The 22,011-nt window shown below is 42.1% G+C and overlaps 1 protein-coding gene and 1 pseudogene across 4 annotated transcripts in view; one reads left to right on the forward strand and one right to left on the reverse strand.

The window, feature by feature from the left end:
• The window catches only part of FNDC3B (fibronectin type III domain containing 3B), a 409,533-nt gene that overhangs the window by 275,526 nt on the left and 111,996 nt on the right, over window positions 1-22,011 (reverse strand). For all 4 annotated transcript variants that reach the window (XR_006207084.1, XM_042954945.1, XM_042954943.1 and 1 more), the window contains exon 2: window positions 6,533-6,671. Coding sequence is in view for 3 of the 4 variants with exons in the window: in XM_042954945.1 (XP_042810879.1) it covers window positions 6,533-6,643 (111 nt within the window). In the remaining variant the exon portion in view is untranslated. The remainder of the gene's footprint in view (window positions 1-6,532; window positions 6,672-22,011) is intronic.
• Window positions 9,497-21,938, forward strand: LOC122229310 (annotated as a pseudogene).

Here is a 22,011-nt window from a genome sequence, read left to right on the forward strand (position 1 = left end):
GCAGCTCTATGGGGTCAGTAATTCTGAAGGACATCATGGGACGCACAGCCACACTGGATGCATCGGAGGACAAAAAGATGCACTGACAAGAGCACTGAAGAGCAAAGTCGCCAGAAAAGAGAGGGTAGAATGTGCAGATGCAGTTTGGAGCACCGCTGACATTAGCCCTCCCCTGAATATACTATCCCTACAGAGCAGCATCACTTCATAAAACAGAACCCGATTACCTGATACGCAAAGCTGAGTAACAGTCCCAGACTTCGCTTCAAGTGAGGTGTCTGTTCAGGCTCAGCCTCCCCACAGACACTCTTCCTAGCCAGGTCGGTCTTCCTGCCCGCCTATTCCACTCCCGGTCCACCCCTCCCCTGCGCTCCCAGGGCACGGACATATTCTGCAGTCCAAGCACTTCTCCTGTGGCTCTACACATGTATAAATACAGCCTCTTTATTTTGGTAAACCACGTTTTGCTCCCCAACTCGATCACTCCTTCCTTCAGGGCCAGAACAGTCACATTCATCTTTGCATTGCCAGCACCTACCAGCACCTAGGGCAATGCTGGGACAGAACACATGGGACAAATACTTATTAAAACGAACAAATACAGGGGCGCCTGGGTGGCTCAGTCGGTTAAGTGTCCGACTTCAGCTAGGTCATGATCTCACGGTCTGTGAGTTCAAGCCCCACATCGGGCTCTGTGCTGACAGCTCAGAGCCTGGAGCCTGTTTCCAATTCTGTGTCTCCCTCTCTCTCTGACCCTCCCCCATTCATGCTCTGTCTCTCTCTGTCTCAAAAGTAAATAAATGTTAAAAAAAAAAAAAAATTAAAACGAACAAATCTATTACTGAGTCACTCCTTAAATTCAGTCGTAAATCCTACCCTCTCTCTCCTCCTTTCTACCCCAAATCTCCAAGAAAAGATGACCGCAGTCCCTTGACACCTGCGGCGTTGTTATGTGTGAGGGGTAGAGAGAACTTGGATGGCAGCTTGCGGTAACCATTTTCTTTCAACATCTGTGCACAACTTGTGCACTTCTACACCTGAATGCCGAAGAGTCTGCCCTGAGACCCAGCTGCCCCACGCTGAGTTTCCCAAACCCAACACTTGACCAACCTACCTCTCTATCTTTGACCCGAGCCCCAGCCTCTAAATAGGATTCTGTCGTAAAAAGAGCTGTTATGTAACATTGCTCAGCAATAATAGCTGCAGCCTCTATTTTCACCACCGGTCCCATTCTCATTTGAGTATCTTTCTGTTTCCCGGGCAAACTTCCCAAGAACTGTTTATCCATTTGTCTCCGCTGTACTGATTGTAAAACACTCTCTGTGTCTCCCTGACACGGTGGCTATCAGGATATTTAAAGAGTAAACCTGCATGGTGAGAGGATTTGAACCACTGAATGCACGAAGGGAAGCCATCAAGGAAAAGTTATTAAGAAGACATCAACCAGAACAGAAAGGGTCACTGGATTAGAAGGAAAGGCACATTTGATGTAAAAGACACGCCGATGACGAGCACCATCTGAACGTGGAAAGTTTTAATATGTTTAACGTGCTGTCTGGAAATGTGTACTCAAAAGAATGCTCCAGGAAATCTCTGGCTGTGTATTCTGTCTAGTGGAAACAAAGGCTTTCGAAAAGAAGAAACAAAAGGGGGGGGGGGGGGGGGGGGGGGGCGCGGCACGGGGAACTCAGTCTTGATAAAATGACATGCTGAATGCTGATCAAAAGGAACAGGCAAAGTCAAGAGAACTATGGACACGGCTGAGGTACTTTAACCTGTCTTCCAGGGCAAGCCTGTTTACAGGTTATCCTGAACTGGAAGGAGAAACAAATTTTCTGTTTACATTTAAGGAGATCTACTTCCTGAAGAAGAGGCATTAAGAACACTCATTAGCAATTAATACTGTGCAAGCTTAAAGCGGGGCGGGGTAGAGAAAGACATAAGAAATATAACATGGCTACCAAACATTTGCTAGTTTCCCTCAAAGAACAGTAGGACAGAGGGGCATCTAACCCATCCCCACTGACCCCTTCATGAACACATATATGAGAAGAGTCACCAACAACACGAGAATATAAAGAGGCATTCCACCCTCCTCTAGGTTACAAGTGTCACAGATTAAGTTAGCAAATCAGCAAACTCTATGTTAACACTTCTGTTCTCAACCTAATGGTTTCCTTATTTAAACCCTGGTGACTGCTGTAATTCTTTTTTTTTTTTTTTAATGTTTATTTATTTTTGAGAGCAAGAGAGACAAGAGTGTGAGTAGGGGAGGGGCAGAGAAAGAGAGGGAGACACAGAATCCAAAACAGGCTCCAGGCTCTGAGCTGTCAGCACAGAGCCTGACGCAGGGCTCAAACTCACAAACTGTGAGATCATGACCTGAGCCGAAGTCGGGCACTCAACCGACTGAGCCACCTAGGCACCCCTGACTGCTGTAATTCTTCAGAAATTATTAAAATATTAAACCAATAGAAAAAGTTGGAAATTGGGCTGAGGCTTACTCTTTTGTGCTTAAAACTAGCTATTACATTACCTCTAAAATATGCTAATAGTCTCTAACAAAGGTAGTTAAATTTATATACCATAGGTTCTGAAAATGTTTGCACCAATATTCTGATTATTGATGGGCATTCACTATAATTGATATGGTCATACACAAAAACTCAGGTCAGGAAACCTGATTTTTAGAACACAAGAATAGTATGCTGGCAGGCATATTAAAAGAAGCAAACTTTATTTAGCTATGCTGATCTATTCAGAGGTAGAACAAATTATAGTGACAGAAACAGAGATACTTTATGTAGAAAACAACAGTTCAAAATAAAGCTGCTCCCATTTCAATCCTAGGTAGATATCCAAGAGAAATGAAAATATACATCCACACAAAAATTTGCACACAAATGTTCACAGGAGTACTATTCATAATGGGCAAATAGTGGAAACGACCCAAATGTCCATCCACTGATGGATGAACAAAATGTAATATATCCACGTGATGCCAGTACAAAAGGCATAACGTATCGATACATGCCGCTACACAGATGAACCTTGAAAAGGTTACGCCAGGTGGAAGAAGCCAGCCACAATGGGCTACATATAGCACGAGTTCATTTACATGAAAGGTACAGAATGGGCAAATTATCTACAGAAAGAGAAGGTAGATTAGTGGTCGCCTGGGAATATGGGTAAGAAAGGCCTGGGAAGTGACTGCAACCGGGTTTCTTTGTATCATGATTAGAAGGTTCTAAAATTGTGGTCATGGTTGTGCAATTCTGTGACTGTAGCAAATTCCAGTGAATTGTGTACTTTAAATAAGCAAATTACATGGCATGTGGATTATATCTCAATGAAGCTGTTACATAAGCAAAGCTGTTAAGTCGCTTCGGTCCACACTCCATGTTTACCATTGTTCCTGTTCATTTTTTAGTTGCTAATATATAGTTTTCTTACATCTTCAATGATAGTGAGGGTGGCTTTTCATTTTAAGAAAAGAATCATCTTAAAAAAACCCCAAGGTGTTCAAATGCGACTCAACTTGGAACGCATCTTGGGACTCAGCGTCGTCACCTAGTTCCTGTTTGCACGTGTGTACCTGGGAGACCCGAGGCCACCTACTCGTGCTACCTCTATAAAATGACCAAAGTTTCCTGCTACCTCTATAAAATGACCAAAGTTTCAAGCTTTGGATCATGAAAATTAACAGTGTCTCTTATTTCGAGAGCCAGAGTAGGGCCGCGTATCTTGCCAAGGACCCGTACTAACTAAATCCAGAAATCATCAGTACAAAACTCAGGAGGAGGAGGCCTGTGGGGACTGAGGAGCTTTCTCATAACTGTGGTGGTTCTTTTGCATATACGGAAATGTTTAGAATGTCCTCCGCACAGCTGCAAAGTATTAAGAATGCTGTAAACACACACACACAAGGTAAGCCTCGCCATACACGCTCCCGGCAGAAATGCAGAGGCACAGACCCGTGGCCACTGGGCAGCTCTTTAGAATGGTAGAATTGGAGAGGAGTCTCAAGGGCTGCCTCCCTCAAAATGTCACCCCCAAGGGCCTGCCAGGCAGCGCCTGCAACGTCCATCACTGAAGTCAGCCCTGTGTCTCCAAAAGGTCCACGTTGAGATGAAAAAGTGTTGCCTCAGAGGGACAGCGCAGTAAAAGCCTTCAAAAGCATTAGTAGGGCTTTCCGTGAGGAGAGAGCTCTCGCAAACGAGCCTGGAGCCTGCTTCAGATTCTGGGTCTCCTTCTTCTGCCCCTCCCCCGCTCAATTCTGTGTGTGTGTGTGTGTGTGTGTGTGTGTGTGTGTGTGTGTGTGTCTCAAAAATAAACATTAAAAATTTTTTTTTAACAAAATAAAATAAAAATGTGATTTGATACACCAAAATTATGAAGCAGCTTCTACCTGGAGCTGAGGTAGACACACAGAGCAGCGAAATGCCGCATGGCCTGAGGACATCATAGTCTTTTCAGGCTCTGGTCGTTTCTAGGTACAAAAAAGTTTACTTCTAAAGAACGAATTAGAAAACTCTGTGTGCTAGGTTTCATAAACTACAAGAGGGTGTTCTGTGCAGACTGAATCACAGCAATGAGGAAGGAATCATCAAAACACATAAATGGTGCACAGTAGTAACAGCACGAGTAGGTGGCCTCGGGTCTCCCAGGTACACACGTGCAAACAGGAACTAGGTGACGACGCTGAGTCCCAAGATGCGTTCCAAGTTGAGTCGCATTTGAGCACCTTGGGGTTTTTTAAACCTTTTAATTAGTGAGAAGGGAGACCAGACACTGCACCTTGAACCATTCATGGCACTCTGGAGATCTTCCCGTGAGCAGATCAGGGGGAGAACGATGAAGAGGCTAAGGACTAAAGCCAGAAGGCTGCCGGGCCATGGCCCTTCACTCGGATTTTATTCCGGGTGTCACAGGACAGCTCTGAGCAGGGCACTGACGTGATGCATGTGTTTTTTAGCAACTCTCTCCAACGAGGGCAGTGTGGCAAATACCTTCTGTGGCAAAAATAAAAGCAGAGAGACCAGTGAGAGGAACTGTCCTCCCTGGTGAGAGACGTCGGCTTGGAGTCCAGTGGTGGGAGCGGAAATGAAGTGGACGTGGCAAATTATGGTTTCAGCAAGTGGTCCTGAGATGAAGCCAACAGGCCTTGCTGACAGGCTGGGGAGAGGAGGGTAGCAGGTCCAAGTGAAGACGTTGGGGTTGAGGAGCAATGGAGCTAAGGGGGCCGAGGCTGTGCTTAGAGGAGACCTGCCACGAGGGAGCCGAGACAGGAGGTGGTAACTGGGAAGGGCTGTGGAGTCAAGGGAGAGGCTCCGGCTTTGTTGGGTGGGGGAACGGGGTGGCTGTTTGTGCGTTTGAGGTAAAAGACACCACGGTGTGTTTAGTGGCAATGATCCAGCACCGAGAGAGAGAGACTGAAGAGTCAGGAAGGGAGATGCCTGTATCAGAGGTGAGAAGGGGTGAAATTCACTGAACCAACAAACGTTTACTGAGCACCATTAGATATTCTTTGTTCTTGAGAGGGTCACGGTCTAAAGAAGAAGAAAGTAATATAAATAAATGAGGCAGCAAAATAAGATCCAATAGAGGCAGAGATGCCGCATGAATGGGCTATGATAGAGAAAGGGTGTTCCTGTACCGGGGAAGATTGCGGGGAGGGGAAATGGGCATGTACTCCCATCACCTGAATGGCTGTCTAAAACTCACTTGAATCATTGACAGAGTTTGGGTAAATACTTTTCAAGCAATTGTTCCCAATTCTACTTTTCCTAAGACAAAAACTTTCACGCTTCTAAAGAACGGCACAAAGACAAATGCTATTTATCTAATAGAAGACTAAGCAGACCCGGTTTTTGTGGTCAATAAAAACAATGTGTTATCAGAACAGCTCACCTAATAATTTCCTTACAGTTTTACTTACCACTTAAATCTCTCTCTTCCCAAGCGTTACATGAACGAGTTCAGAAACATCTTTTCTACTCGGTAGCATTCAATAATACTGACAAAGAAGTTTTACAGGAAAGAAGTACCATCATCTTCCGAGCAGCAGGCTCTATGTATGGAAGGGAGGCCCCAGAAGCCAGAGTGGGTTCACATGGGCCTGTGCATCTTGCCCAGGTCACTCATGCCCTGTGTGAGATCAAAACCTGACCCTCCCTCTGAGTGTCCTGCTCTGGCCAACCAGGCAAACCAGTCAAGCATAATATAGGACATGAATAAACAGACATTTTATTCCAAAGACTTGTACATATTTTCAAAATGATTCATTTCCAAAATCAGACATTTTTGTGACGCTTCACCAGGAATACTAACTGAATGAGATCAGATTTGCTGTTCTCAGAAAACACAATGGGATATTTTTTGAAAGCATACAGTAATTCTACAACAGCACCGCCTACCTCCGGAACTATTAATGTTCAAAATCACAGATACTGAATCTCAAGCAAAAACAATGACTGAGCTAATGTTTTGCACTCAGACAACTGTACTTAAATTCCCCTCTTGCTGCACCAACCTGCTGGGCTGCATCTCCATTCACCAAGTGAGGCATCATGGCGACCTCTCCGTTCAGCAATGGTGGCAGTTCCAGAGGGATTTGGTCGGTCATCATCATTGTGACGTACATTCATGGAGAATTTCCCTCAACTGGCTTCCTGCAAAAGAACCACCATCTTTTAAAAAGGACTCAGGACCCCGAAAAGTCATCTCTAACAAGTCAGCAATTTAAGTGCACTGTGATGAAGTCAAGCTGAAAATCAAATCATTGTAATCACAGAGTGCTGCATTATTTTTTTTATTATTTGTTTTTGAGAGAGAGACAGACAGACAGACAGAGCACAAGCAGGGAAGGGGCAGAGAGAGAGGGAGACACAGAATCTGAAGTAGGCTCCAGGCTCTGAGCTCTCAGCCCAGAGCCCGACGTGGGGCTCGAACCTATGAACCGTGAGATCATGACCTGAGCCAAAGTTGGACGCTAACTGACTGAGCCACCCAGACGCCCCTAGAGCACTGCATAAGTGTGTCAGTCCCCAAGAAGGGTAAAGCAAAAGCAAGAAAACAGCCTAAATTAGGAGACCACAGACTTGAGTTTCCAAGCAGCTATGTGAACATAACCTCCTAAACCTAGACTTCATCTTTTAGTTATAATTTTTTAAAATATATGAATAATAGCAACTACCCTGCCCCAGGGATCTTTTTGGATCTAAAACTAGACAAAACTGTGAGAAGGTCAAGTGTCAAACAAAAACTGGTGGTATCATTATCTTTAATTACAGAAAACAAGGCCAAAGAGGATGACCTATAAAAACAGGTGTTCCCTTTCATTAAGATCAAAATACTGTTCATAAGCAGTTAATCCAAGCAAGTTAACAAAGGTTATACTGCAATTGTTACAATTTCTGACCTTGCCATTAATTTGGTAATTAATCATGTTCTAATTATCTCTCTCTCGTCATTTCCTTGAATTGAATTTAACCTGCTGTGTATTTATATCTTTATCGCTGTGGAGATCTTGAACTTCCCCACATCCCAGACAGAACCCAAGGCACCTTGTGCAGTGTAGGGCTGAAAGGCAGACTACCTTGCTTCACGGAATAAATGATTTTCAAACAAGTATTCAAAACAGTACAAAGTGCACTCTCATTCCAAAATGGTACTTGGTACCAATAATTAGCTTTCCAACACAATAGTCGGAAAAACAATAACAAATTCCTATACAGAATTATAATTTGTTCTTTCAGAAGTATTTAAACATCCTTCACTTATGCCTAAAAATTTATGGCACAAAAAGTTTAATAGCATGTGCAAGGAAGAGACAACAAATACAGGCATTCAAGTCCATTCAGAAATAAAGCCACACAAACTTTTTGTCATTCATAATAAAGTCCTCCCAAATATCAAATGCAAGGATATTTGATCAATGAACACTTTAATACTCAATGTCCAAACCAGGCAAAACTGTGGGACAAATCCTTTAATGACTGTCTCAAATCTGTCCCAGATGGGTATGCCAGAAAACAAATATTTTTCTCATTCTAAAACCCCTCCATTCTGAACATTAAATATACTTCCCTCTCCCACAATCCCACCCAAAGAAAATCCTTCTCTGGAAGTATCAAATGATGCATAAAAGCCACCCAAGAGACTGTAAACTTTTTTATTTTAAATAGGTAAAATTTTACACTATTCATTATAACCCCATTTGGAGAAACTAATTATTTTAAGCACCAAACAACGAAGTCTTGTCCCAACTAAGGAAGCACATTCTATAATAACAGGTCTTATAATTCAGTGTTAATAGTACCATCATGCTGTTTTATGAGGCAATTACTCAGTTCCTAAGCAAATAAAGGTACAAAACCCAAAGCCCAATAGTTTATCCTGATGAAGGAAACAGATTCTTGCTCAATAAAATTAACTAAGGTAATCCCATTGACACTGTCATGACATCACCATTTGAGTAGGTCGAACGATGGAGAACTGATGTCCATGTCAATTGTATTCCTAATATACTTAATCCTACTAGTGCATGAGGAAAGGCCAGCTACTTTCTCCAGACTGCTGATATTACACAGGCTTGTTTCTTAAGTGGAATGTTTCACTTCACGTTTCTTCTGAACTGCAGGTTGGATAAACAGGGCAGTAATTTACATCAGGGGTCTGACTATGAAGCCTCTGGGGTGAAGAAGCACTCTCCTCTATCTTTTCTTCACTCCTCCCCAGGAAGACTTCCAAGGCACTTGCTGGCACAGATTATGGCTCTGTCTTCTCTCCCTTCCCTGCTAAAGCAGTGAGGGGCCAAAGCCCTTCGCCACGCAAGCAGTCCCCGGTCATGTCACACGCGAGCACAAGGATGGAACCTGCACCTTTTTTCTCACCCAATGAGGCAGCAGGAGCAAACCAACTTCAGGGCCTGCCGGTAGGTCCCTGCAGCCTGGAGGTCCCGCCACTAGGCCAGAGAACAGTAAATGATGATGGGGGGCTAGGAGGAGGAGGGAGGCCAGGACTGAGGTCCTTAGTCAGGACCTGCTTTGGGCTAAAGCTATTTATGCTCCACTGGTCCAACCCAGCTGCCTGATTTTCAGTATTTGGGGTTGAGACACAAATTCAATTCACCAGTGCTATTTTATTCCTATTTGTCACTGTCTCTTGGGGATAACGGCAGGTACTGGGTAGCAGGAGACAGTTGTAATCCGACACAAAATTCAAGCGTTCCTGGCCCGCTGGCCCTAATACCAAAGAATATCTCAACACCAACATTATATCTTACAGTGACAGTTCCAACGGAAGAAAGCTCCTGCTTGGTGCCATGTTAAACAATGGGACTCGCTATTAACAGGAGATAGCAATCCTGTCTTGCCAGGTAACGCTCTTAAGCACAGATGTCAGTTCCAAATTATGGAGTTAAACTCTAGGCTCTGCAACTCTGGGATTAGGGGAGAGACCTGAGGCCCACACGGGTTTTATAGACAGATGTAGGATGGGAGCCCAGAGTTGCAAAAACACCCAAGGAAACCCAAGTCCACCGGCAAAAAGAGGTAAGTGGCATTTGCTTTTGAAAACTGTACAGGCAATTCTGGTAATGCAACTATTCTATAAAGAAAAAAGATGCCTGAATCCTTTTTTTTTTTTTTTCTTCCCCCCTACTACAATGGATTGTCTACCTCACAGATGTATAGTGGTTATTGCAGACTGCGGAGGGGAGCAGGGGAGGGGAAGGCAGGAGGAACGGCACATAAAATAAAGTCAACTATACGACCATCACTCAGATGGCAATCAGTGAGAATTTATAAACATCAGACACTCCTACTGTCTAAACTCAACCACACTATTAATCATGGAGGAAAATGGAAGGATGAATATAATGCATACAAAGCCACTGTGAACCCTGGCACAGAGTCTCCCTTCCCCATAACCAAAGCTGCTGATCGATCCTCTTTTTTCCTAGGCCACTGGCTTGCTAAAAGCCGACGTCTGTTTTCTAATCTCTGAGTTTTAGCAGAGATAAACCAGACTTTATCCTGAGTGGAATATTAGGTAAGAGATTCATCGAGGTGAGGTGGTACACACAGCCAGCAATATTTAAATTCCCATTTCTAGGCTCCATACGCATACGTAGGAGAGTTTCATTTGCCTGAAATGCAAGAGATATATGGAAATAAGCAGTAAGTTATCTCTAAGCAAGATAATGCCCAGGGCACCTGGGTGGCTCAGGTCATGATCTCGAGGTCTGTGAGTTCGAGCCCTACCTCGGGCTCTGTGCTGACAGCTCAGAGCCTGGAGCCTACTTCAGATTCTGTGTCTCCCTCTCTGCCCCTTCCCCGCTCATGCTCTGTCTCTCTCTCTCTCTGTCAAAAATAAATAAACATTAAAAAAAAAAAAAAAAAAAAAAGATAATGCCCAGCTATTTAGCAAGGAAACCACCTCCAAGTTGTCCCTTAACATTATGACGGAATACAATTTAGCATCACAGACTGAAGGATAAGCGAAAAGGCAAGAAGGGGACTTTAAGAAAAATGAAAACCACAGATGCAAAACATAAAATAGGATACACACTAGTACCTTTTTGGTTATTTCCCAGTGATGAGGAGAAATGTAGCAAGTTTCCCCAATACAAAATGCGAAGTCAAATATTCAGATATTAAAGTGGGAAAACCACACTGCCATTAAACATTGACAGTTAAAGAAGGTTTAAGTCCGGGGGCGCCTGGATGGCTCAGACGGATAAGCAGTTAAGCATCCATCTTCGGCTCAGGTCATGATCTCACAGCTTGTGAGCTTGAGCCCCACATCGGGCTGTCTGCTGTCCGCACAGAACCTGCTTCAGATCTTGTCCCCTCTCTCCCTCTCTCTCCCTCCCCTGCTCGCACTCTCTTCCTCTCTCAAAATAAATACTTCAACTTAAAAAAAAAAAGAAGGTTAAGTCCAGCCAGAAGACTTGGGAAGGCTTACTAGGTCATCAATCATTCAATCGATCAGCTCCTGAAAAAGTGAGTCTCCTGTGTTTGGACTGGTAACCCAAATAAACTGCACCGGTCCTCCATTTGAACAGGTGTGCCTCAACCCCACCGCTCTGAGGAGACCCATGTGACATATCCAAGAGACCCCATATGACTTTTTAATGGAATGAAAAGATGAAGCAATAAATGTGGAAGGCTTACTACCCAAACAGTTGACCATGAGGACCAAAACTTACTCTATTTGCAATAACTGTGGATGGAAAGTCACACATCTTCATTACAGAGAAGGCTGGCCATAACTTTAGTTTTTCTCAGGGATGTGGGGTCACTGTTCACAACAATACTGTCTGCAATCACAAGGTGATGTGTTAAGGAGTTACTGAAGCATTTTGACCTTGTACGCAGAGAAATTCATGCCTACTTTTTGGGTTTTTTCCTCTTTCTCATTAGGCAACACTGCAGACCATCCCTCCTCACATTTCAGGACCGTATCCTAAATTTGCTGTCTTACCTCTTCCCTGGGCTCCTTAGGAAGCCAGACTGCTAGTCATGTACACGAGTAGAAAGGAACAGTCTCTGTGGGGTCACTGAAGCTCCCCTATGTGCCTTGTGCCACCTTCCTTGACCATTTGCTGATTATCAGCTCTAAGAGAAGCTGAATGGCCAGATGTGTGATCTCTGGAAAACTGAGCTGTAACTGTTTTTTATTTGAGTCAGAAAGTCTTGTGACAAACCACCCTGACAAAACATTCATTTTTCTGGTCTGGGTTCTTTCTCCCCTAGACAAACGTGTATCCGGGCTGGCCAAATGGATCACGGAACTCAAGTATTTCAGACAAGGCTGTACCACATTCACACCGTCCCCTTCACACACAACAGAGTTCTTGCAAGGATCTCATTCTTTAGACCACTACCCTTTACAAATAAAGAATAAATGTGCTGCAAGACTAATGAGAATTAAAAAATGGAAAATGGATGCTCTCTATTACAATGCTTTTTTCTAATCCTCTGAATTTACTTACTTACTTACTTACTTACTTATTTACTTACTTATTTATTTATTTATTTATTTATTTATTTATTTATTTTTACGCAGGGCCCCAAGGTTTCACTCCTGTTCTTTATTTTGTTCTTACCCATACCCATGCTTCCATTTCAAAGAATTCGGTAACAACCACAGGCCTTCACAACCTCTCCCCCTAACCACACATCCTAACACTAAAACCACAAGTGCTTCATGCCCAGCTAGTTCTCGTCTTCTGACTGACAGGGGAGGGATGCCACACGAGCACTTGTGGTTAACTTCCCCCTCTCCTGCGAGAGCCAGTCGTTTGCCACCTTGATTACCTGCTAGCAAGGCCCAGCACTAGGGAAGAAGTCCTGAGCTAACAGCAGGGGTGGGGGCTGGGCGCTCTGAGAAACGAACAGATCCTCACTGTTAGTTAAGACATTTAACTCCGTCCAAATATGCCCCAAAGCTTTTAAAGAACACCTTATTTTAAAAGAATATTACAAAAGGTCTTCAGTTTTTACATTACTCTAGGCAACTGGCTTATTACTTTTTCCTCTTATTTGGCTTTCCCAACTCCAAGTCTAAAAAGGTTTTCCATGGTATTTTGGCCCCAGCCTATACCAAGAAACACACTGGCCAAATTCATGAAAAACTGGATTCTCAGGAGAGAACCGCAGATCCATTTCCAAAGGCCAGAGAAAGCAATTATATACTAGGAAGCTTTTCTAACTTGAAAAAACCAAAGCCCTAATCGCTGTTGGGAGAGTTTTTAAATTGGTGAACCTGGCCTTCAAATTAGTAACAAAATGTCCTGGTCCCTCACTCCATGGGCCGATGACCCAAATTTCCTTACATTAATTCAAAATGTGAGTTGGCAGTACAGTACACAAATTAGTTTCAGACGACAAGAGAAAAAGAAACGTAACGACACCAAAAGGAGCAAAGTATAACCCTCAGAACCAAAGGAGCCCACACAGCTGCAGGAGAAGGAGGGGACTCTGAGTTACATCTCAAGTCAGGCCCTGAGGCACAGGCTCCCAGGCTCACTTTACCTACACTCTGACGTTGTTTTTGACTGATTTCTAGACGATCCTAGGGAAGTGTCTAAAAAGCAGATGCGGTGAGGAAACCAATAAGAAGAACGCACATGATCAGCATTAACTTTTCGCCTCCATTCTGCATTTTAAAATGCACTTTCAGAAACCAAATGGGTTCCTTGATGAGTGGGACATTGATGAAAACATATCAATTACAGGAACTTTTTATAAAGCAATTGGGCAAATAAATAATCTAATAAATATTAACCCGTAATTAGTTTTTATTAAATTTTTATTAAAATTAACATTTATTAATGTTAATTATTAATATTTATTAAAATATTAATCTAAGTAATACTAATTAGATTGATTTTTTGGCCTAATAAATACTCTTCAAAATTCATGCCACTGAAGATAACTGTGATTCCATAAGGTTTGTATTTTTTCCAATAAAACAGAGATTAACCAATCACATTCACATAATCTAAACAGCATGTAAACATTTTGCCTGCAACATGCTTGTTCTACAGCCAGAGAAAAATGCTGTCATGGGTACATTAGTAAAACCATAGCTTGATTCACCCTTCAAGAAAATTTCCTTCTCTACTAAAAATACCAATTGACTTCTAACACTGTGGGCCAGCTTTTAGAAAATTGTTACAAACGTACCAGAGAAACGTTCTAGCCATTTACACAATACTAATAAGAAAAAGCAACTTTTTCTTGTTGCAAAGGCAAGAAAAACCCCAGCAGTAGTCAGAAAGACAAAAGGACAAACTAACTCAATCATGGAAGGGGGGGGGGTGGGGGGGGTTTACTTTACCAAGTTGTGTTTGGGGCCAAAGGGTGCTACGAGGTAACTAAGAAATCACTGTATTCTTTTACAACAATGTAACTATCAGGTAGCTAATGCTTTATGAGTGATTACAAGTTTCTAAATGGCTAAGTCTAATAAAAATTTATTATGACAAACATTTGTGCAGCTGATTTACATTTGTCTGTGCCATGGCTGTAGTAAAACAAAACAAAACAAAATGTAGAAAAGTCAGATTATGACAGAGAATCACAGAGCAGAGAAAAAAGAAATAAAGAAAAACTATGTTCACGAACCTTGTCTCATATGGGTGGCCTTTATGCCCATATGCCATCAGTCAAAAGACTGACAACTTCCTAATGTGTGGTCTCCCTTTGTAAGCTTTATTAGCAAGATTCACAAAGACAAAGAAGGAGGGAGAGAGCTCAGAGAGAGGAGGCGAGAGAAGGAAAAAAGTTAGCTGTACACATTCCTGACAACTAATACGATGTCAAAGTATCATTTGTTATTTTATCTTCCTCATCAGAAAAACCTCCTTCCTTACGGCTCCACACTGGTTTTAAAAGGTAAACCCCTGGACCGGTATTTCAAGACCTGGAAACTCTGAAAATGGTTGTCATTTCTAGCCTTCAGAGCAAAACTAGAAAGAAACAGCTTTCTAATAATAACTATGGAAACACCAATAGCATCAATAGGGGAGGAAAAGCGATTAAAACAGAACAGAAACACTGTGCAATCATCTTTACCTCTGGAGCTGAGAAAAATCTGCCCATCGATCAGCACACATCTGTTTTTACCACCTCCCTGCGCCTATGAGAGGAGAGTTTTTCTCTCCCTTCTCGGCAACATGAAACCAGCTCCCTGCGCCTGGCTCTGCCCATGCAGATTAGCATGTGGCCATTTACAAACCTGGACGTATGAAAGCTGGGGTGGTTTTAGTGTTTTTTCTTGCCCTCACCTCTCCCGTACCGTGGACTGGAAAGGTACTTGGAGACAGGAAAACACTCCCCTTTGCTTTTTAATAAATCAAATTAAATTGGGGGGGTGGGGGGGAAGGATATGGAGAGGGACTATGGATTTTTATCCGAAATTTTCACAGCCCCTTGGCTATCAAGAGCTCAAAGGACCAGTGTGTTATGGTAAAAAGCATTACAGTAGGACTCCAGGACTAAGTACTGCAAAGTCTGAGTTCTAATCCGGGGTTTGCCCATTTACTCTGAAGTTGAAATGTCCCCTTTCATAAAAGGACAAGAGTATAGATTAGCCTTTAAGGTTCTTTTCTGCTCTTAACAGACCACACTTTCAAACACCACTGCTGACTTAACACAGATTAAACTCAAGCTAGAAAGAGGCTTACTCAAACTCTGAAAACCTATAGTTGCTCTTACTTGTGAAAGTAGAACCTGAGCCTCGTGCATAAAAGGGAGGAAGGATCTAAGTAAAATGTTGGAAAAAAGAATGTATTGAGCAAACAGCGATGGTAATCACTGTGTTTTTATGCCAATGAAATCTAATTTTACAGCTGAGTTCCACACAGCTGTGGAAGAAAGACTCTTGCCACGGCTTGCCACGTGAATGAAAGGAGGAGGGGTGATCACTGTTCAAGCAGAAAAACCTCTTGAGACATGAGCAGTACCTGTAGGTATGCACCCAGCTGGTTGGTTGAGGCACAAATTGTCTGGAATTTGTCTTCTTGTCTGATATGGGTTCATTAGCAAAGTTAAATCACGGTCGTCTAAAAAGTTCTCAGCCTTAAAAACATTCTTGCTTTTTGCATCCAAGTATAAACACAGGACATTCAGGTGCAGTGTTTAAATCCACAAAGAAATCCTGTGAAATCGAGTTCAGATTAAAACCACCACCACCTCCCTGGATTAAAATAAATAATGGCTTAAGCAACAAGTAAAAAAGAATTGTCCACTGTGATCTGGGGAACAAGGAGGGATGCCAACTTGTCTAATATATAGGCCTTGCCTTCAAGAATACATACATGTTTTTTTGTGTGTGTGTACTTTCAATTTGCCTTTGCCTAAATGGCAAAGCACACCCATGTCTGAACTCAAAACTACTACGCAGGGGCGCATGGGCGGCTCAGTTGGTTAAGCATCTGACTTCGGCCTGGGTCATGATCTTGCCATTCCCAAGTTCAAGCCCCACATCAGGCTCTGTGCTGACAGCTCAGAGCTTGGAGCCTGTTTCAGATTCTGTGTCTCCCTCTCTTTCTGCCTCTCCCCATGCTCTGTCTCATGCTCTGTCTCTCTCTCTCTCAAAAATAAATAAACATTAAAAAAAAACCCTACTATATAGAAGGCACCATTTTTGGCGGGGGAAGGGGAGTCTATATATCTACAGATTATATGTAAACACTATACTAATCTGAGGCTACTTTTATAATTCTCCATAAATAATACAGAGGTTGCTTCCATAACTCAATACGTCCCAAATCTTTAAAAAAACATAAAACCGGGGCACCTGGGTGGCTCAGTCGGTTGAGCAAACGACTTCGCGGTCCGTGAGTTCGAGCCCCGCGTCGGGCTCTGTGCTGACAGCTCAGAGCCTGGAGCCTGTTTCAGATTCTGTGTCTCCCTCTCTCTGACCCTCCCCCGTTCATGCTCTGTCTCTCTCTGTCTCAAAAATAAATAAACGTTAAAAAAATTTTTTTAAATAAAAAATAAAAACAAAAAAATATAAAACCTATAGGAAAAAAAATTACAGCACCGTATATCTACAGTCTCTGGACCTGAGATCCACATCCGCATATACGTAACCACTCAGTTCTGCAAATATTAGCTAAAAGGAAAGGGGACCCATCTACAAACAAAAGCTTAACGAATGTTTGTTTGGTTTGTTCAAGTTTGAAGTTTGCTTTGTTTGAAGTTTACATATGTAATTAGACATTTTTATTAGAACACCTCAACTCCAGCTACACTCAGCACAATAAATCTGACCTCCCAAGGATGACACTCTAGCACCTGCAATGAAACACTGCAAAGCTATGAGCCCTTATTTACACACATATCCAACCTAACTTTCCCCACATACTTTATCCATGGATGCAGGTAACTGAAAATACATATTTTCAATGAAATTTGGACTTGTATGGCTCTTTCTTTATATCCTTTTCTATAGGGCATTGAAGAAAAGTCTAGAAAACTATAGTCCAAGAATGTAAAGGTCATTTCTTTGAGTTTATTTATTTTGAGAGAGACAGAAATAGCATGAGTGGGAAAGGGACAGACAGAGAGAGAGACAGACAGACAGAGAGACAGAGGATCCCAAGCAGGCTCTGTGCTGTTAGAGCTTGAACTCATGAAACCATGAGATCATGACCTGAGCTGAAACCAAGAGCTGGACCCTTAACTGACTGAGCCACCCAGGCACCCCTGGAAAGGTCATTTCTAAAGCCCCCTCCAGTTCTAAGACTTCCCACCACCATACCACCTACCTCCAAACTGCATGAGAAGGTAGAAAGAGATGAGATGTGAAGTCAGAAGACACGCTCTCCTTCCCAGCACCCGCAATTCACTCCTTACCCAGCCCTCAGGCACCACTATCTGCCTGAAACCCCCACAGCACCGCCTGTCCTCTGTGGTTCAGGGTATTCCTGCACAGGCTGTCTGCATCTGTTTCTGCATCTGTAACAGGGGTGCTTAACATGGCTTCTAGACTCCCCTTTAATAAAACCCCAAACGTATTAAGAATTACGTTCACATTTGTGCAACCACTGAGTACCTAACAGCCACACATAACACCCTTTATTTGGGGGTAAAAATGTGTTACAAGCACCAAACAATTGACTGCTTTCTGGGAAAGGGTTAGAAGAAGAGCTCCGAAGCTCTTCCTTTAGCCTGGGCGGGGGGGGGCAAGAGCACTGCGTGAACCACCTCGCACTAATGCTCATCCAGCTTCACAATATTCATGTGAGGTGGGCGGTGTTCCTCTTTTACATATGTAGCAACTATTGAGTAATCTGCCCAAGGAGACTCAAATAGAAAGTGATGGTAAGAATAGCCAACTGATTATAACATTCAAGATTCTCCCAAGGAAACACAAAGTGGACAAGCTGATGCAGAATTCACAGGTTAGTGGCTTTAAAAATTATATAAAACATTATCATGGTGTTTTGCAATGTTCATCATTGTTGAATCACTGTTGTACACATGCAACTAATAGACTATTGTGTGTCAACTGTATTTTTATTTTTTTTAAGTTTATTTATTCTGAAAGAGAGGCAGTGGGAGGGGCAGAGAGAGGGAGAGAGAGGGACAATCCCAAGCAGGCTCTGTGCTGTCAGCTAGAACCCACAAACTGTGAGATTATGACCAGAGCCGAAATCAAGAGTTGGATGCTTAACAAATGGACTGAGCCACCCAGGCACCCCCTTTTCTTTTCTATTTTTTTTTTTAATGTTTATTTTTGAGAGAGAGAGAGCATGCACACATACACACATGAGCAGGGGAAGGGCAGAGAGAGAGAGAGAGACAGACAGACAGACAGACACCAAGGATCTGAAGCAGGCTCCATGCTGTCAGCGAAAAGTCCAACACAGGGCTCCATCCCATGAGCAAGGAGATCTCAACCTGAGCAGAAGTCTGACACTTAACGGACTGAGCCACCCAGGCACCCCTTACTTTTTTTTTTTTTTTTTTTTTTTTTTTTATTGAACAAGCACATGACACAAAATTCAAAAAGTAATTTTCAAAGCCACTCAGTAAAAGTACATTTTTCACCTATCCTCCACTGCTCCCCATACAACAGCAACAACTCTGAATTTTTGATGTATCCTTACCAAGGTACAGATTTAATAATTTTTAAAACATTTTTAAAGTAGCTTAAGGAAGGTTAAGCAAATTCATTGTATTAGCATGTAGTCCAGATGGTTAAAAGTTAACCAGGGAGGGGGAAAAACCCCTGCATAAACCATATTTTAAACTAGTAGAGTGATACTCTCCATGGTGACTGTTAATGAGATGTGCCAGGACTAACCACAAAAGCAAGAAAGCAGCTGACCGAATTATTGATGAGGTGGTTAGAATAAGGCCTTTCGTACAAAGGGTTCTGAGATTCTATTATTTTCAATATCTCAAAAGGACTTAGTTGAAAGATACTTTCTAAAATAGCATTACAGGGGCGCCTGGGTGGCTCAGTCGGTTGGGCGTCCGACTTCAGCTCAGGTCACGATCTCACGGTCCGTGGGTTCGAGCCCCGCGTCGGGCTCTGCGCTGACAGCTCGGAGCCTGGAGCTTGTTACCGAGTCTGTGTCTCCCTCTCTCTCTGCCCCTCCCCCGTTCACACTCTGTCTCTCTCTCTCTCAAAAATAAATAAACATTAAAAAAATGTTTAAAAAAATAAAATAAAATAAAATAAAATAAAATAAAATAAAATAAAATAAAATAGCATTACAAAAGGACCTGAACAAAATTATCATCTGTTGGCTGAACAAATATTTATTGAGCACCCACTGTGTGCCAGTCACTGTACTAGAATCCTAGGATTCTAGAAATACAGGCACGGGGTTAAGCAGTATTGCAGTGAAATGTTACACTGGATAACTAAAACAAAATCCAAGCTGGATACTTCTGATGAAACAACACAGAGTCAACAGACCTCCATGCTCTATGAACCCTTTCATCGGAGATAAACTCCAGTGTCTAAATTTGGTTTCCCAGCTGTGGCCTCTTTTCTCGACTTAAGTGTTCCAGAAGAGGAGTTTGTCTTCAAAACATGCCCCCTACCTCAATCTTCACTTCTGATCAGCCAGGAGGATACTAAAATTGTTTCTTGAATCAGCTCATATAGAATTCAACCATGTTTACGTTACATACCCAGTTTTGTTTATGTAAACAGATGTCACAGAACACTCTTTATAAGGAAAACAATCCGCACCATTAAGATCGCTGGTGTTTTGTCTATTTATACTTAAGTATGTATTTCAAAGATTTCTGACATTTCATTAACAATCGTAGATGTTGGTTCAATTTTTTTTTTTTTAATATCTCATTCTTTTCTCCACCTCTAAGGCGAAGGGGGTGGGTGTCAATGAGAGAATACTATAGGATACACTGAAAACCAGCATGGTGTTATTTCTTGAAGAATCACTACAATTGATGACATTCTCATAAGCCACTTGGTATTTCACTTAAAGTGACTAAACACAAAACACACACCAGGTGTTTCTTTGAGCTTAAAACCTACTGAAACAGAAAGTCCACAAGAAGTGACAAAACTCGCAAAGAAACAAATTAGCAGGTGCAAAGACTCATGTAAGGAAACATCTATTTACTATTTCAGATTAACTTATTACTACAAAATTTTAGTATGAGATAATATATGCAACCACATTACTAATTTAGACCAACATTTTTTTAAAAAACACAAAAATGTGGAATTCTTTAGGAAAACTATTTTCCTCTTCTCAAGGGGGAAAAAAAAAAACTGTCACGTACCACAGAGCATTAAGGAGGTTGGTTTTCCTAGATGAAAATAATGACTCCTATCCACATGCTTTACGTGCAAGTGGATGAATCTAAATGTTTGAATGTATGGTGCCTGCCTATATTCTAAACACTCCCTGTGAACGAGGAGGACATCATTAATTACACTAATATAATTTATTAAGAAAATATAAGGGGGCTACATTTATTCATTTAATAAACACCTAGGTTCTGCTCAGTGCAAGATACTTTTAATCTGAAATCATGCAAATTCTAAACCTGAGGAGTCTGTTAAGATGTCAAAATCTTTCCAGCAAAGCAATTTTAAATGTCAACTCGGATACAAAACCCGTATTCTCCAATTCAATTTTCGTATTTCCCATAATGACAATGCATGAAAGACACACACAAAAAATATTGCCATTCATGTCACTGAAGAACTCAGAAGCATGGGAATGAAAAAGACAAAGAACATTTTAGGGTTATTAATAGTTCTCACCTCATGATCCCCACAAAAGGGTCCCCCACACCACACTGTGAGAACTACTGCACCAAACTAAGCTGCTTCGATGTAAAAGAAGAAAATTTTAAGTTCACTCTCTAGTAGACAAAGACGGCTGTCCTTATATTATAGTCTGTATATTCACAATTCACCTGACAGATTCTGAACAAAATTATTAATCCAAGCAAAAAGCTATCCAATTCTAGCAGGGATTTCTCTCTTTAGGACTTTATGTTACACTCTTTAAAGCACTTTGGGGAGGGGCACACTGCCAGTGCAGAGCCTATTTGGGATTCTCTCTCCCTCCCTCCCCTCCTCCCTCTCTGCCCCTCCCCTGCTAGCTCTCTCTCTCTCTCAAAATAAATAAATAAACTTAAAAATAAATAAATAAATCACTTTGGTGAAACACATTCATTTGGTAAAATCTTGAAGGAAGTAAGAACAGGAGGCTGGCGGGATAAGAAAATGGATGTTGAGGGCCAGGTCCCCCTCTGCAAGGACGGTCAGCAAAACTGGAGGTCAGGAACAGGGTAGGACCAGATTCCAGTAAATCCAGGCCTGCTAGATGGGACTCCCATTCAACCTCTCCTGATCAGATTCATGCCCTGTACTCAAAGCAAATAATCAAGCTCACAACAATCATCGTGGACATGATGAAGTTCCCCAGGTCACACATAAGGCCAGCATGCTAGCTCAGTTCCTCATCCAGCTGGTCTGCTTTGTAGGGAGGCTGGAAAAGAGTCATTCTACTGGGAAAATGTTTACTCTTTCAGATGGAGAAGGGAAAACATGAGACCATTGAGTTGATGGAGCCCCTTGATGAAGAAATCTCTGGAATCATGGAAGTAGCTGGAAGAGTTAAGAGCCAAGGCAACCATCATGTGTGTATCTTATGTCCAGTTTAAAGAAGATAACCATCCTTTTGATCTTGGACTTTACAATGAAGCTGTGAAAAATACCCATGAGTTCCCTCGGTTTTTTCCTTTGGGGGTTGTACAATATGATTGATCTTGATGATTTTTTTTATAATTGCAAATGAGCTACATTGAATACTATTTATGGAGGCCCCGGATATTTGAAGGAAAGATTTCTAGGATTTTTAGTATTTAATTTGTTCTCTTTTTAATTTCATTTACCTAACTTTGTTAGACATTACAATCTTTTTTTTTTTTTTTTTTTAATTTATTTTAGAGACAGCAAGCACAATTGGGGGAGAGAGAGACAGAGACAGAGAGA

Source organism: Panthera leo, chromosome C2, assembly GCF_018350215.1.
Source record: "Panthera leo isolate Ple1 chromosome C2, P.leo_Ple1_pat1.1, whole genome shotgun sequence".
In the NCBI taxonomy this organism is placed as follows: Eukaryota; Metazoa; Chordata; class Mammalia; order Carnivora; family Felidae; genus Panthera; species Panthera leo.